Source organism: Vipera ursinii (assembly GCF_947247035.1).
Source record: "Vipera ursinii genome assembly, chromosome: 7".
Lineage (NCBI taxonomy): Eukaryota > Metazoa > Chordata > Lepidosauria > Squamata > Viperidae > Vipera > Vipera ursinii.
The window spans coordinates 3745654-3763294 of NC_139521.1; the positions used below are offsets into that span (position 1 = coordinate 3745654).

At 43.4% G+C, this 17641-nt stretch overlaps 1 protein-coding gene across 5 annotated transcripts in view; it reads right to left on the bottom strand.

Annotated features, from left to right (window-relative positions):
- Window positions 1-14626, bottom strand: part of N4BP2 (NEDD4 binding protein 2) — a 31253-nt gene extending 16627 nt beyond the window's left edge. For 4 of the 5 annotated variants that reach the window (XR_014493045.1, XM_083367534.1, XM_083367532.1 and 1 more), the window contains exons 1-8: window positions 14506-14626; window positions 11341-11582; window positions 9436-9755; window positions 6550-7720; window positions 4781-4908; window positions 3130-3218; window positions 1739-1815; window positions 860-1018 (exon numbers count right to left, since the gene is read on the bottom strand). Coding sequence is in view for 4 of the 5 variants with exons in the window: in XM_083367534.1 (XP_083223660.1) it covers window positions 860-1018; window positions 1739-1815; window positions 3130-3218; window positions 4781-4908; window positions 6550-7720; window positions 9436-9640 (1829 nt within the window). In the remaining variant the exon portion in view is untranslated. Of the gene's footprint in view, window positions 1-859; window positions 1019-1738; window positions 1816-3129; window positions 3219-4780; window positions 4909-6549; window positions 7721-9435; window positions 9756-11340; window positions 11583-13267; window positions 13320-14505 lie in introns of those variants that run through there. The other variant, XM_083367533.1, reaches the window with a different exon arrangement.
- Between the last annotated feature and the right edge of the window lie 3015 nt (window positions 14627-17641).

The window sequence follows — 17641 nt, forward strand, 5'->3', positions numbered from 1 at the left end:
GTTAAAGGACCGATTAAAAGTCAAAACTATTTCCCTTGGACAATGGGGGATTTTTTGTTGAGATGAAGACTGAACGCTGAAGGAATCGCATACTAAATAACACGGAGATAGCTGGTTTTCCCTTTACGTTTCCTTAAGACTCTAAGCTAAAACCAAGTGGGAGAGACTGCATTGGTTTTGAGCTGGTGGACAGAAAAAAGCCAAGGTATCAATATAAAGGTGAGACCATTTTAGCAAAAATAGCCATATCTTTATATTATCTACTGAAATAAATAGGGAAGTCTACAAAGATAAAAGAAATCGACATGAGCGTTGTGCACATTGTTCTATTTTTTTTTCCTTATTAAAATCTGTCCATCAGATACGGAGATGGTCTACAGCTTTTACAATCATTTTCACAGAATGCTATATACTGCTAAGCTTGTAAGCCGCCCAAAGTCTTTGGAGAAGGGCGGGATATAAATGGAATTAAAATAAATAAATAAAATAAATAAATACATTTCTTGCTCTGCTAGTGTAGCAAACCAGTCTCAGCTCAGTTTTTTGCTGCTGGAAAAGCGGCAACAGCAAATATCCATGAAACACAAAATATCAAAGCAAAACGCTATCGTTTCTGCTTCAGGGATTTTATTGAAAATGTTCAGTGAATTGTTCTGAGACTGCCCTGAGTAGGGAACTCTAGCAGGAGCCCTGGATGTGGAATTAAGATAATTGTACTAAACCCCATTCTCTTCTAGCAACGGTTGGCTCACGAAACGTCTTCAGGAAAACTAACAAGGTCAGAGAGCAGTAAGGACCCCAACAATCAGCTTCATATTTTAAGCCAGCTTAAAAACATGGTAGGCACATTCAAGTTTACCCCTGTCTTTTCTCGCGAGGAAGACCTTCAGCACAGGTTGCAATCTTCTTCGTGTCATCTGAGATTGAAGAATTCAAAATTGAATTAGCAGTCAGGCAGTGTTCATATCGTTCCAACATTCTTTTGATCTTTTCTTTAGATACACCGTGAACATTTCGCCTAAATATCGAAAAGAACAAAATACTTGAGATGCTGCCACTGCAATCAATACAGGCACGTACCGCATGCAATTTTAACACATTTTGAGATTTTTAAATTTTTTTACTACATTTGTTTCACGCCGAACTGCAGCTGACGAACATTATCTAATTCTTCTCATGCTCTGGTCTAAGCAAAGGACTTTTCCTTAAAAGTCTTAGGTAGATGACTTCTAAAGCTCTTCCAAAACTGCAAGGAATTGTATGTTTTTTTTTACATGATACATAAATAGCCTATTTACTGACTTATTTTAAAGGTAAAAAAGGACTGAGCTCTAAATCATCCCCTTTTATATCAGTGAGGAAATAATTAGCCCACAGGAAGATTGGTTGTTCTCAAATTTTGTTAATGTCAATGTGAAAAAAATAATACATACTCTTGATGCTGTTAAATAAAAGCCTACACTCAAAGGTAGCATTTCTCAGCTTAAAAACAAGTAGTATTCAGAAAATAAAGCTGCTGTTCCTAATGATGCCATGAAATCTTACAATTATCAATTAAAAACTAAGCAAAAAAAATTGAATAGTATTGCAGAAATATAGATAATTTGAATTCAGGCTGAGTAGAAGCTTCCTGCATGCAACTAAGCTGATTCCTAGCTGAGATATGTTTTATTAGTTATTTCTCATTGATGTTACACAGTAATGTTGTTACAGAATTACTACTGTTGCTTATTATTACCTTTCCAATTCTTTGGGTTTAAATTTCCACCATGTATCCGGTTCACGAAATATAACTTTGTATTTGTGTTGCTGAGACTGAAGAAAAAATGTTAAAAAAAAAGACATCATCACCATCCTACTAGATTCTGTAATAGTTTTGTACTATACAGTATCAACTTGTTGACTCTCAAGGCTCTTTTTTCTATGCATTCAATATGGGCTGTGATTTTGTGTGTGTGTGTATAGATAGATAGATAAGATAGATAGATAGATATAGAAGGGATTTTATTATGCTTAAGGTTGATGTTAGTAATATTGATATTAGTAGTGATACTTTGTAAGCCACCCTGAATCTTCGGAGAAGGGCGGGATATAAATGGGATTAAAAATAAAAAAATAAAAAATCTTTGTTTGTGTGCAAGCAGCTTTCTAGGTGCTTTATATTGGGAAATTAGTTACATAAAAGCAAATGTTTCATGCTTTAGGTACAGGGGATTGCTTACATGAAAAGAGCATGGTGAGGGGAGGGGGAAAGGGAGCCGTGGTGGAGCCTGGGTTGTTGTGTACGAGTCATCATTCTAGGAATTATTTTTCCTGTACCTTTTGGTTCCTACTACCAAGACCAGATCTCTTTGTTCTGGAAAGGTATAAAAGGCGGAAGACATCTTTCCTGGTTGTTGCCTTCATCTCTCTACCAGCCACGGAGAGAGATGTGGCCAGCCAACTCTTATTTTGATCAAAATAAAAGTTGTTTGCTTGCTGAAACCTCAGCGCAGGAGTTTCTTTGGGCTCTTTAAAATTCTTGAGTAATGCTGGGGCAATGGTGAGGTTAAATGTAAAACATCTATCTATCTATCTATCTATCTATCTATCTATCTATCTATCTATCTATCTATCTATCCTACCCATTATCCTGTCTGTCTGTCTGTCTCTGTCTCTTCCATCCATCCATCCATCCATCCATCCATCCATCCATCCATCCATCCATCCATCTATATCTATCTATCTATCTATCTATCTATCTATCTATCTATCTATCTATCTATCTATCTATCATCTATCTATCATCTATCTATCTATCTATCTATCTATCTATCTATCTATCTATCTATCTATCGAAAGCGGGCATCACAGTTCCATTTTTTAATGTGCGCCTGTGTGCTCACAGAAAAAAGTGACAAGAAAGCTTATCTCATGTCTGGCTGGGGAATTCTGGCAGTTGAAGGCCACAGGTCTTAAACGTTGCTAAGGTTGGACACCCTTGAAGCAGCCTCAAGAAATCCCACGAGCGTAGGCTAGACTAGGACATTGAAAATCATCCTTGAAGAAGAAAAGGGCAAATTCTGCGGATACGCTTACCCAGAAAACAATATTCAACATAATACTAAAAAAAAAATACGGAATACTAACCAAAGCAACATAAGGCTTCATTTCCCAAGCCTGTGTGTTTGTATTGTCTATGATTATAGGAGTGATCCTTTTCTCAAAGGCTTCTTTGGCTGACAAAACAAATTGAGAAAAAAAAAAACAATCGTAAACTAACCAACAATTTCTGTTACGTATTGCATGATGTTCCTTTTCTGATAATCTGTTTCGTGCTCTCCAGCTTTTTTGAAGTAATTGCAGTATTTCTTTTAAAAAAAGGCAAAAGGAGTAAAAAGAACTCAAATATGTAACATAATTCGTAATTCTCTCACAGGCAGGACCCTCCTGCCAGATCTGACAGGGTGGGTGGACGCCACTGGGGAGAGATGATCCCCATAAGTAAACATCCCCACCCCATTCCCCTGGGCCGTGATACAGTAGCTTGAATTCCACCCAGAAACATTGTGGTATAACCTATGGAACTCGTGTGTCATATGTGCTGAATGACTGGCACCCGTAATTGCCGGTACCTTCACATTGTGAAGGGACGCGGTGGCTCAGTGGGTTAGGACGCTGAGCTTGTCGATCAGAAGGTCGGCAGTTTGGCGGGTCGAATCCCGAGTGCCGCATAACAGAGTGAGCACCTGTTACTCATCCCAGCTTCTGCCAACCTAGCAGTTTGAAAGCACGTAAAAATGCAAGTAGAAAAATAGGGACCACTCCAGTGGGAAGGTAACAGCGTTCCGTGCGCCTTTGGCGTCTAGTCATGCTGGCCACATGACCACGGAGACGTCCTCGGACAAGCGCTGGCTCTTCGGATTTGAAACGGAGATGAGCACCGGCCCCTAGAGTTGGAAACGACTAGCACGCATGTGTGGGGGAACCTTTACCTTTACCTCACATTGTGTACCAGCTGAAACTCCCAAATGCTCCTCAGGGGTAGCCCTTGAAGGGGCAAATGACTGTGAACAGTTTTTCCCTTACTTTAATATATTTGGTATTGTGTTTCCCTGAAAATAAGACACCGTCTTTTTTTTTTTTTTGGCTTCAAAAATGGTCTTATTTTGGGGGTGTCTTTTCCACTCATCTCCAGGCCTGCCCAGCTGACCCACTTCCTTCGGCGGTGTCTCCCGGCCTGCATTTTGCGGTCTGAGGCCTTTCCGGAAGGCCTCTGCAGCCAATAACTGAGCTAATCCATAGCTCGGCTATCGGCTGCTTCCCGGAAAGGCCTCGAACCGCAAAATGCAGGATGGGAGACGCCGCAGAAGTCAGCCGGCAAGGAGAGGCAGGCTGCAACGGTAAGTGGGTGCGGGGACGTGGCTTGATATTTAGGCATGCGCCTCGCCCCAAAACTAGGGCTTATTTTGGGGGTTAGGGCTTATATTAGGCCCACCCCCCAAAATCAAGCTAGGGCTTACTTTTGGGGGGAACAGGGTAGTCCAGTTCCATATATGATTCATCAGGGATGGTTTTTTCAATTGACGAGGGGTCTGAGGACACAAAATGTAGGCGTATTTGATGTAATACGGTCTAATTTTGCAGATCTTTAATATGTGCCTTACTGCAAATACAATCGGCATCAATCCTGACACAGATATTCCTTTAGGACTAGCAGAATGATTGATTGATCAAATTTCATATCTGTTCTTCTAAAAAAAAAAAAGAAGGCATTTTTCTGCTGCCACTGAAGTCTTACCACGTTTCCAATTCCACTCATGTGCGTCTGCTAAACAATCAGCATCAAACTGGTACTGCCCGTTCTTTTGATAAAAATAGTCATCTGTGCTAAGAATGATCCCACAAGGGTTATCCTCAAGCAAAACCCTGCGAAAAACGATAAACAGAGCTCTAATCTTTTTTTTGTTCCCCCAACACATTCTTCTGATCGTCTTACAAATCACTGTGAAAAATAAACCTGCGCATCGTTCGTCCTTGCAACTCTTTCTATTGAGGATCTTTCAGAAAATAACTACAGTAATCCGTGAGAGGGTTTTTTTGGGAGTCCCATAGTAAGAGAAGCCCTTCATTCATAGGCTTACCATATCCCGAAACCACATTGGCTGTCAATTGTAATTTATTTTATTTATTACATTTCTACCCCGCCCATCTCACCTAAGGGACCCTGACCGGTCCTACAATAACAACGCAGAAAATAATATCGAAGCATAAATTCGAGTTAAACAGAGTTAAGGACCAAAGTTAAAGATTAAGGCGTTGCAGGTTAAAAAGCAGAGGGACACCCCTTCATTCTCCCATCAAGGTCCTATAGCACTCTTTTGTCCTCTATGCCAGGGCTTTTCAACCAGTGGTACGGGTACCACCTGTGGTACACTGGCACCTGGCAGGTGGTACGCGGCCATCCTAGAAAAGTGGTAGCCGGGGAGGGGAATGAGCTGAACCGGTGGCAGCACCACACAAGCCTGAGCGAGAGACGGCTGGAGCTGCAGGGCTGTCAGGGCTCAGCAAAAGCGCCAGGATCAGCGCCAGGCTCCAGCTGGAGCTCGGCGCTGATCCCAGCATGTCTGCTGAGCCCAGAAGAAGCACCGATCAGCTGGAATGTTGCAGCATCTCCAGGCTCTTGTGATTTGCATTCAGATCCTTGGCAACTGATTCATATTTATGATGGTCACAGTGTCCCAGGTCATGTGAAGTGACCAAAACCACCTGAAACCACCCAGCAGATGGAGGGGGGGGAATAAAAACCAAACATCCCCCCACCCCACCCCTGCTGCCAATCTTCAACAGAAATGCTCACAACAATGAAAAACTCGGACAGGAGGAAGAGCGCGGCCGGGCAGGCAGGCGTCTTGCTCGGCTGTGGCTTGGGGGGGGCACTTTTTTCAGTGCCATTGTAACTTCGAACAGTCACTAAGCGAACTGTTGTAAGTCGAGGACTACCTGTACTTCATCCCTGGCTTGTCAGAAGGTCCCAAAAGGGGATCACGTGACCCCGGGGCACTACGACCCTTATAAATACGTGTCATTTGCCAAATGTCCAGATTTTGATAGCAATAGCACTTAAGATTTATAGACTGCTTTACAGTGCTTTGCAGCCCTCTCTAAGCGGGTTACAGTGTCAGCCTGTTGCCCCCAACAATCTGGGTCCTCATTTTACTGACCTCAGAAGGACGGAAGGCAGAGCCAACCCTGAGCCAGTCTGGATCGAACTGCTGGCTGTGGGCAGAGTCAGCCTGCAATGCTGCTTTCTAACCACTGCACCATCCCGGCTCGCTCATCTGGCCATGGAGAGGTGGCAACCGTCGTGCGAAAGACGGTCACGAGTCGCTTTATATATAGTGCCCTTGTAATTGTGAGCGGTCACTAAATGAAGTGTTGCTAAGCCGAGGACTACCCGCAAACGGTCAGAAGAGAATCTGGCTTGCAGACAGAATTTACACGACGCGTCTGCAAGTAAGAAAAAGAGAGCAACGTCGTATTTCTGAATCTTTTCTATGCGGTACCTACCTTGCCAAATACGATTTGCCCGATCCCGGAAGCCCTCGGAGGAGAACCACTACATGGCCGGGGAAGGTTTTCATGTTTGTTATGTGACCACCGGGCAGCTGGTGGACTTGAGAAAAATGGTGTCTTTGTCGCCCGTTTTTATTGCCACCTCTCTTTGGCGGAGAAGAGAGGCCTTCCCAGGATTTTGAAATTCCCGGAGAGCAAAAGGTCCTTACTTGACTCTTACAATCTGTAGCCGGTCTCCACTTCCCGGGACTGATGGCAATAGGAGTCACAAAGCTATGGTTTCCACCTTGCAAATTGAAAGCGGGATAAAAATTAAGCTGCTGAGGATACGTCGGAAACAGAGAAAACGGTGAACGCCACATTTGCTGAGAAGGATCCGTCCCCTTCATAAAAGGTGCCGATTTCAAACCAGGCCCTGCGCACAAGTCAGGAACAGGACTTTGATTATCACAGAGAGCCACTCCATTTTCGTGCTTTTCTTTGGCGTCCCGTGAAGAAGAAGAATTAGGGAAGGCGTTTGTCTCTATTTTTGCAAAACCTCGACACCGTTGAACAGTCGGGGTGCTTACTGCTGCAAAGTCAAATAAAACCTTTTGCACTTGATTCGGATCAGTGCAAGACTCTGCCTCGTCGGCTAATGTCACAATTTCTGAAACGGCACCACTCTCGAGGACAACTTCTGGCAAACCGCAGTTCTCTGGGTTTTGGGTCAAAATATCCTTTGTCTCAACCTCTGCTATGGACGTTGACTCCGATGCTTCACCGTGACTTGGTTTTGATGCAGTGAACCAGTTTTCTATTGCTGCTTCGCTGGATTTTATACATAGCTGAGCGCAATTGGAATTACTGTGGTCCTGTTCCAGAGTTGGAGTACCTAAGAGATTATCATTTCCTGATTCTTTTGCCTCACTCGTTGGACCGCATTTCTCAAGAGAATTATCTATCAGGAGGGCCAGTTCTTCAGATAACCAGGGCTGCTGTGATTCTTCACCACCCGTCGCAACCACAGTAGTATTGTTGCCCTCGAGTTCATGAGTACTACAGCTGGAGTTATTTTCACCAACCAGCAAGGCAGACAGGGAATCAAAACCTGAGACTTTTGATGAACATATTGTATCCTTAGCCGCTGTGGACAGTTCTAGCAGATAATCCATCGTGTCTTCCACTAGTAAAAACAAAGAAAGGACACGATTACTTTACTAAACCTATTCCTTGTTCGACACACCAACTTCAGCAGCATTGCAGAAATAAACAAGGCAGTTAATTTTCATTTAAGGATTACCTGAGTCTCCATCTGTCTTGCAGCGACCTTTGCCTTATCTTCAAAAAAAGACTGATTTAAAGGATGCTCTCCACAGTTTCAGCTACCTAGGGGCCAAAGATCAGTGCCTTGAACTAATAGGGATAACTACAAGGAAGCAGTTTTAAATAAAATAAAATAAAATAAAATAAAATAAAATAATGCTTGATCTAAATATTGCGTCTACATTTTAAACAGGAATTTTGGAGTCAGGTGTTATTGGCACAAAACCATTTGTTAGGTGCCACTGGAAAATTGCAACTATTATGTCAGAGTGTGCACAGTCTTATTGCACTGAGATAACCCGGGAGTAAACACAGTAAACAGTGTTCCATATTAAATGGTGGTTTATCTTACACTATCTACAATATCATACACCAGGAACAATATACCTACACGTGCTAATACAGCAGTCTCCAACACACCACAGTTATAGCAGGAAAACAGAAGAGAGAGAACACAGCAGCAGAGCCTTCCCTTTTATACAAAGGCTCTTAAAGGGACATAGACCCTGCTGAGTCATTCCCAACATTACATCCTGCGTCTTACATCAGCTGGCTAGCTTCTAAATCATTATCCTGACATATTATATGGTTAAAGACTTGTCAATTATTCACCCATCTTTAATGATGAAAGAAAAATTGAAACAGCTAAAATGTCTTTTTAACAAAAAAAAGGTAAATCTAGTAACTGCAATACTTTTGCATGGCACTGTAAACCTTGTTTTATTGTAAACTGCTCAGACTCATTCAGGTGAGGAGAGCGATATAGAAATTTGATAGATTTATTAAAAATGTGGATTCTAATATGTCACTGAGGAAGAGTTCTTAGTATGTTTTTTTAAAAGGACATCTGGTTCATTTAATCATCACTGAGATTGGTAAAAGTGAGATCAGAGGAAATCACAAAACCCTCAGAACTTGTATCTGTCCCAACTGGGCCTTCAAAAAAATATATATCTAAAAACAGACCCAGCAGGAGCTCGTTCACAACAGATAAAGAAGAGAAGAAACAAACGAAGGAACGTAGTCATTCCATACGTTGCAGGAATATCTAAAAAGCTCAGGAGGATTTTCAACCAACACAACATACGTAAGACACTTTAAACCCAAGAATACACGTAAGACAGGGGTAGGCAACCTTGGCTCTTTTATGACTCGTGGACTTCAACTCCCAGAATTCCTGAGTCAGCTATGCTCACGAATTTCTGACTCAGGAATTCTGGGAGTTGAAGTCCACGAGTCATAAAACAGCCAAGGTTGCCTATCCCTGCACTAAGACATGAGCAAGTTCCCCAGGCATCCTTGGACAATGCCTTGGCTCTGCTGAAAGTTCAAAAGCAGAAGGCAAAAGGCAAATCAACAGAAAAATGCGGGGGGGGGGGAAACCAAAGATTTGTGGGTCAAAGAGTTCTCAGTCACTTGATGGAATTTACCACCCCCACCCTCCCGGGGCTGGAATTGATCCCTAGCATCGGCATCCTTTTTTTAGCCACTTTAGCATCCTTTTGACCACTTTAAACTGGTATTTACTGTAGGAAAAAAGGACCAAATTGGACCGCAGACGTTGATTTGGCTTACCTCTGAAATCGCACTCAGACAGCACCATGTAGATGACCGTGGGATCCAGGTCCGAGAACATTTCGGAAAGTCCGCTGACGAGTTCTTCCTGATCGATCCCATGTGATGAAGCTGGCGAGGACGAGGCGTCGGGAGCGGAAACCGTCTCCGAGTTCGTATTCTTCCTCGACGGGCTCACGCCAAGGTTTTTCTTTTTCTTTGGCATTTTCTCTCTCGGAATGGAATCGCCGCCGAGTTATTCTACCCGCATGACGACGCTGACGCCAAGGACCGAGGCAAATTAGTCTCGCGGGCCACCTCTTTGGGCCGAGAGCAGCAACCTAGAATGGAGAGGTGGAGCAAGTATTTTAGAAGCTGCAGCTGAATCCCGAAGTTGCATCGCACGTTTTCCCCCCTACCCCCCACCCCACCCCCAATGCTTTCTAGCAGGCTCAGAAAAGTGGAGCTGTTTACGCCTTAAACTAAAATAGTTTAATTACAAATCTAAAGGAAATATAAACACAGTATTAAAGCAAAAAAAAAAAGAGAGAGAGAGAGAGAGAGATAATGGTTGAATGTTCAAGCAGCAACATTATTTGAACATAAAGAACTCAAGCCTCTTTTTTAAAAAAAATCATATAATTCGTAATGTATTTAGATACAAAATAGCCCAGTCGCTAAACAAATGGTTTTAAGTCAAGGGCTGCACCTGTCGACTTATTCCACAGGTTCTTTTATATTATAATTGGGGGGGGGGGAGAAGGGAGAAAGACTGCAGCATCAGCCTAATTAAAATATGGTGAGAGATCAAGCGACCCTTAGAGAATGGTGTAAGACGAGTTTATTTATTTATTAATGGGATTTATATCCCGTCCTATCTCCCGAAGGACTCAGGGCGGCTAACAACAAAACATATAATAAGTACAGAAATTAAGATAAAAATAAAATTAAAATCATCTGGGCAATAAATTAAAATTAAAAATAAATTAAAAATTATAAATATAATTAAAATGCCTGTCAGTCCAGGTCAGCCAGGTGGAATAGGAGTGTTTTGAGGCCGCGGCGAAAGGACTGGAGATTTTGGGCCATCCGAAGCTCAGGGGGGAGCTGATTCCACAGGGCTGGCACTCCCACAGAGAAGGCCCTCCCCCTGGGGGTCGCCAGCCGACATTGCCTAGCTGACGGTACCCTGAGGAGGCCTTCTCTGTGTGAGCGTACTGGGCGATGGGAATTCGTTCCCGGCAGCAGATGGTCCTGCAAGTATCCCGGGCCTAAGCCATGTAGGGCTTTAAAGGTAAGTACCAGCACCTTAAATCTCACCCAGAGGGCAACCGGTAGCCAATGCAGCTCACGCAGGAGGAATGTAATATGGGAGTATCGGGGTGCTCCCATCACTACCCGTGCAGCTGCACTCTGCACCAGCTGAAGCCTCTGGGTGGTCTTCAAGGGCAGCCCCATGTAGAGAGCATTACAGTAGTCTATACGGGAGGTAAGAGTACGTGGGTGACTGTACGTAGGGCATCTCGGTCCAGAAAGGGGCGCAATTGGAAGACGCATCTCCTATCGCTTAATGATTTCACAAGAGGAAAATCTGCAGAAGGTTTTGAGTTAAGAATTAAGAAGGTTTTGAGTTAAGAGCCCTCGGTGAAATGTCACAGGGGTGGGATGGGAAAAACGTGACTTTTAAAATCCTCATCGGGTCCAGACCCAGATCTGGGAAATGATGCTATGGGCTTTTATTTCAGGCTTTCTGGCGATGCGCATTCAAAAATATCAAAAACGCAGGCAAGCCCTCACAAAATAACTTCTTGCGCATTTCTTTCCCTCCCCGGTTTTATTGAAATCCCCTCAGCATTTGTTTCACGAGCAAATTTGCCTCGTGAATTTCCTTCCTCAACCACCGCCACGACAAAGGTATATTCACACCTGCAGTGTTGTGTTTTGCTCGTTTCGCACTCCATGCTCACTAGCTTTGGTTCCACGTGTTTCTATTCACTCTGCGCGCTTCAGTGGTTGCCTCATGTATTCAGAGCTGAAAGGCAGAGATCAGAATGGCTTCTCCGCAGCAAACCATTTCCTTTATCTTTGTTTTCATCTCCATTTCTTCATATATTTTTTTATGATGGATTGGTGTAAAAAAACAATGCAGTTAAAAAGTCCGAGGGTTCCTGGAATTATAAAAATAACAATAAATCCATTACGGTTTGATGGGAGCCCCGTGCCAATTTTTGATAACATTTATAAATAATACAGGCTGTCCTCGACTTACAACAGTTCAAAGTTACAACGGCACTGGAAAAAAGGGACTTATGACCATTTTTTTCCCCCACGCTTATGACTGTTGCAGCATCCCCAGGGTCACGTGATTTTACATTCGAACGCTTAGCAACTGACTCATGTTTATGACGGTTGCAGTGTCCCGGGGTCACGCGTTCACCTTTTGTGACTTTCTGAGAAGCCAAGTCTATGGGGAAACCAGCTTTCACTTAACAGCCGTGTTATTAATTTAACAACTGCAGTGATTCACTTCACAATTGTGGCAAGAAAGGTTGTAAAATGGGGCAAAACTCACTTAACAAATTTCTCAACAACATAAAATTCTGGGCACAATTGTAAGCACTACCTGTAAAGAGCTTTCAAGAGCTATTGCAAAGCTATTTTTTTTAAAAAAAAATAATGTTCAATATTTTCTAGAAAAAAAATAGCTCTATTTTCTTTTCTTCTTCAAGTATAGATAAAAAAGGACTGTCTTTCTCCAGAAGGGCAACAAGGTACAATCCCTTGAATCAGCTGATCGTTTAAAGGATTTCAAGTGGAGTTGGTACTGTCACTCAAAAATATATGCTGTTTCTCTGATTGGAAGGCAAACTTTGGAATTGGAAGGCAATCTGACCTGGTCTGATGGGTTAGGGTTGGGGTTTTAATACGTCTTAATTATTGTTTTAACCTTGGGCATTTATTTAATCGCTTTTAACTTTTGTATCCTGTTTTTTGTATTTATTGCCCTGTACACCGCCCTGAGTCCTTCGGGAGAAGGGCGGTATAAAAATATAATAAATAAATAAATAAATAAACTTTTGCTTCGAATCATGTTAACTCTAGAAGCATCTACCTGCCATTCCCAGGTAAACAATAATGGATAATTAAAGATTTGTATATTATTTTCATTTGGGGCATTTGCTAAAGAAACCTCTGGTGTATCTTCAAGAAAATTTGCTGGGTGTAAAAAAAAATGTTCTTTTTTTTTTAAAAAAAAAAGTAAAATATTTTATTAACTCACGGTGTGAATTAAATGAGAAACGCCCACACTGCTTGTTACATCAGCCTAACCTTTAATTAACTCCTATACGGTGTTAATTTGCTCAATAGCCTTTGAGACATTTGTGGACCGGGAAGAACAGAATTACCAAGAAGAAATTAGTCATAGTCTAATTTTAAAAACAGTGAGAAGAGGCTCTTGTATTTTTTACCCAACGCTCAGTTCTTTCTTGTCATTTTCTAGGTTGACAATAAGAAACAAGACAAAATTTCTGATATTGAAAGTTGAAGCATGCAGCGTACATTGTGACAATTTTGGACCCCATCCCCTTGAAGCTGTTTTATTTGGTATTAACTTAAAACACCTTTTTTTGAGTTGTTTCTCTCACTCTCTCTCTCTCTCTTGGATGACAGAAAAGTACTAAACAGTAGGGACCAAACACAGACAATTAGGTCTTTTTAACAGCCTTAAAGATTCACACCACCATCTCACGATCACAAAAGTGTTAATTGCATACGATTTTTTAAAAAGAACAGGGCTAACAAGAACACACTGTTAATCCTTCATTTGTTTAATAAGTTTTTTTTAACATACTTGCTTTAGTCTCCACAGCTCCTAACCTGGTGTACACCATAGCAGCGGCACCCATTTGTAAAATAAATATAAAAAATAATCAAGCACATTGATTAGCAAAAGTCAGCTTAAAAATGACGCATTTTAATAAATGCAATATAAATAAATGGCCCCTAAATTATGCCAAGCTCCTTGCCATGGTTGTTCAGGGAATCACTGCAGTTGTTAAATTAATGCTACGGTTGTTTAAAGTGAATCTGGTCTCCCCATTGACTTTTGTCCGTCCGACGGTCGGACAAAAGACCATCCTATGACTCCGGGACACTGCGACCGTCGTAAATACGAGTCAGAGGCCAAGCCTGTGCATTTTGATCCCACGCACCGCAAAGGGTCGTTAAGTATAGGGGGAAAAAAAACTCCCGGTCCTAAGTCACTTTTTTCCCCCCAGTGCCGCTGTAACTTTGAACCGTCACTAAGCGAACTGCTGTTTTAAGTCGAGGACCACGTGTAATCCGACAGTCTTTTCTCCAAAAAGAGGGGGGGGTGGAGGGGAGAAAGAGGGGCGATCCACATGGCAGGACCCACTTCGGGCATCAACCAATAAGAAAGAAAGGAATGTGGATAAAAATAAAGAGAGTAAAAATAATAATACAAAACAAGAGAAACAAGAAACAAGAAAAAAATAAAATAAAAAGGGCGGGCTTGTGGGGAGTGGGGAGAAGAAAAGAGTCCTGAGGCCAGACAAGCCCTTCCTGAGGGGGTTTCAGAGGGTCTCGGCCAGGGGTAGGCAACCTTGGCCCCTTCATGACTGGTGGACTTCAACTCCCAGAATCCCTGAGCCAGCATGGGGGAAACTTTGGCCCCTTCATGACTGATGGACTTCAACTCCCAGAATCCCTGAGCCAGCATGGGAAAAACTTTGGCCCCTTCATGACTGGTGGACTTCAACTCCCAGAATTCCTGAGCCGGAATGGCTCAGCTTGGAAACCTCTCCCTTTCCCCTCAGCCTGGCTGGCTCAGGGATTCTGGGAGTTGAAGTCCACCAGTCATCAAAGAGCCAAGGCGGCCTACTCCTGGTCTCGGCCTTTTCCCTGAGGAGGGTCGCCACGGGGATGGGGAGCCCGGCCGGGCTAGAAGCCAGGAGAGGCGGCGGCGGCGGCGGAGCTCTCCTCGGCCGCCATGGAGGGCTCCTTCCTTCCTTCCCTCCCTCCCGCCCTCAGCCGCTCCGACCGTTTCTGCGGGCCGCGGCCTCCCCTTACCTCGTCGGCGGGTCCGCCTCCTTCCGCAGGGCGGGCCTGGCCTCGGCGGCGGCGACCTGCTTTGGCGGCGCTTCCCGGGCGAGTGGCGAGAGGAGGAGCAGGAGGCGGAGGAGGAGGCCCGAGCGCCGCCTCCTCTCCCTCCCCGACGGCCCGGCCCTCCTCGCTGGCTGGCTGGCGGCGTGGGCGCGCGGGCGTCCCTGCGAGGGTGGGAGCCCTTCTCCGCTTGGGAGGGCGGCCTCTCCGTCCGCCAGCGGGGCTCTTGCCGTCGGCAGCCCCTAAGGGGGAGGGCGGGAAGGAGAGAGGGGCTGTAGGTGTCTTCAAACTTGGCCCTTTGATGACTTGTGGACTTCAACTCCCAGAATTCCTCAGCCAGGCACGCTGGCTGAGGAATTCTGGGAGTTGAAGTCCACAAGTCATCAAAGGGCTAAGTTTGAAGACCCTTGCTCTGCTGGCTTCCTTGCGGAGGTCTCGTGACCCCACGAGGGGACACCATCGGGCCTCGGAGGAGTGGGGAGCTTGAGAAGTTTGAGCAGGAGGAGTTGGGGGGAGGAAGAGGACGTCGATGACTGGAGGGGGGTCCTTGAAGGTCTCTGAGCTTGGCCGTTTCCTGATAGACGTCTCATGGCCCAACTAGGGAACTTCATCAGTGTTAGCAGGGGGTGGAATTTTGCAGGGAGGAGGAGGAAAATGACTGTGGGGTCCTTTGATGGTCTCTGAGTTTGGTTGTTCCCTTGCGGATGTTTCATTACCCAACTAGGAAACATCATCAGTGCTAGAAGGGAGAAAGACTGTGGGGGATCCTTGATGGTCTCTGAGCTTGGTGGTTTTGCTGCGGACATTACCTAGGCAACAGCATCAGTGTTTGAAGGGAATGGGGGTTTGGGGCGAGGAGGAGGAGGAGGAGAAGTGTGGGGTCCTTTTGAGCTTGGTTGCTTTCTTGCAGACGTTTCATTACCAAGTAGGTAACATCATCGGTTGTAGTAAGGAGTGGGGTTTGCCCTCAATTTACATTGTACTAGTAAGGAGTGGAGTTTGCTCTCAGTTTATGTTATAACATATAATTTATAACATAAACCAAGAGCAAACCCCAATGCTTACTAGTGCTGATGATGTTACCTAGTTTGGGTTATGAAACGTCTGCAAGAAAGCAACCAAGCTCAGAGAGCACCGAGGACCCAAATCAGGGAGCTCTGGATTTGTAATAGTCCTCAGTTGCACGTCCAAAAAGATTTGGTTAGATCGATGCCCCACTTTGGCTTCCACGTTTGGAGGAGGTGGATAGGACCTTCCTCTCTCTCTCTCTTTTTTTTTTTTTTTTTGCAAAACAGCAATTATGTGGGGAGCTTGGGGTGAGAGAGGACTATCCCAAAGTCAAAGTCCCCCAATGAATTTGCAGGACCGTGGTGCCAGTGCAAATGCCACAGTCACTGCACCATTCCCATAAGTTGCCTGCATTTTTCAGCTCCTTTTCTGCAGCAAAGGGATGATTCGGATTGTGCTGCCAAAGTTTGATTGCAAAGTGAAGGAATTAAAAGCCGGATATTTTCAGACTTGCTTCTGGGTGATGATTCAAGGATGCCCCGGGCTGCCACCAGAGGTGTAAAAAAAATAATAAAAAATTAAAATGTTCCCTTGGGGTCAAGAAAAGGTTTACCTGTCCAGTTCTAGACTGTTAAAAGAACCCAGAATGTTTTTTTTTAAAAAAATGCACTAATTGGTTATAGATATAATGGTCCTAACTGATACTGAGGGAATAAATCAGGAGTACATATATAATGTACCAGATTTCTAGTGTATCTGTTCATCACATTTATTCATTTTGGGAAGAGCAACCTTACAGAGTTAGGGAAGGCAAGCAAAGACATTAAACGTAAGGGGCAAAAGAAAGATGGCTTAATCTATTGTCAATCCGTATTATTGTTTTAATAGTTTAATGTTACTTCTAGTTTTTCTATTGTACAGATGGTCAACTTACAAGCACGAATGAGCCCAACATTTCTGTTGCTAAGTGAAACATTTGTTAAGTGAATTCTTCCCCATTTTACAACCTTTTTTGCCACAGCTGTTAAGCAAATCACTGCAGTCGTTAATTTAGTAACACGGTTGTTAAGTGAACCTGGCTTCCCCATTGACTTTGCTTGTCAGAAGGTCGCAAAAGAGGATCCTGTGACACACACCCCAGGGACACTGCAACCGTCATAAATATGAGTCAGTTGCCAAGTGTGCAAATTTTTTTCTTCAAATTTTATTATTTAAAACTTTGGACAAAGAGTTAACGGTCTGACATTCCTTCTTGTCTACACCATTTTTGTATTTTATACACATATATACATTTTATGTACTTATCATTTATATACAATTATACAATATTCGATCTTATCAACCATCTTATTCTAATGTGTGAAATCAGTGTGCAAATTTTGATCACATGACCATGCAACAGATGTAAGTGTGAAAAAAGATCATAAGTCAGTTTCTTCTGTGGCATTGTAACTATGATCAACACTAAATGAACTGTTGTAAGTCGAGGTCCACTTGTAAGCCACCCAGAGTTGCTGTATCCGTGAAATGCCAGACATTTAATAAACATTTAATAAATAAATTATTCCTCTCCTCGCCTTTCTTTCCTTCAAAACTATCCCTTCAAAACTATCCCTTCTTCTATCACTAATTCTTCTATCACTAATTCATTTTAAACTTCTCCATGTTCTTATGTCTAATAAAGGTTATCCAAGCATGACTTCCTTCCACTTTTTCTTCCTTTTGAATTTATTCATTGAGTTGACTCCAAGGCAGCCGGGCTTCTGAAGCAGATTGCAGAACCTGGACAGTAGTGTGGACCGCAGTTCAAATTTAGCCCCATTTTTTTTTGTGACCTGCAGTTTAAACTAAGGCAGAAAAGGGAAACAGTGCAGAATTGATATGACTCTGCTGCAAAACTGGTGTAAAATGACTCTTCAGGTTAAATTTTAGGGAGTCAACTTCTATGCTAAACCTCAAATTGTACCAATCACTTGACACAGGCATGTCAAACTCGTGTATGGGGACTTTTCCCCCATTGCCGGCACGGTTTTGGCCTGAGGCATCCGGCCCATGGACCGGCAGTTTGACATGCCTGACTTAACAGGAAATCCTT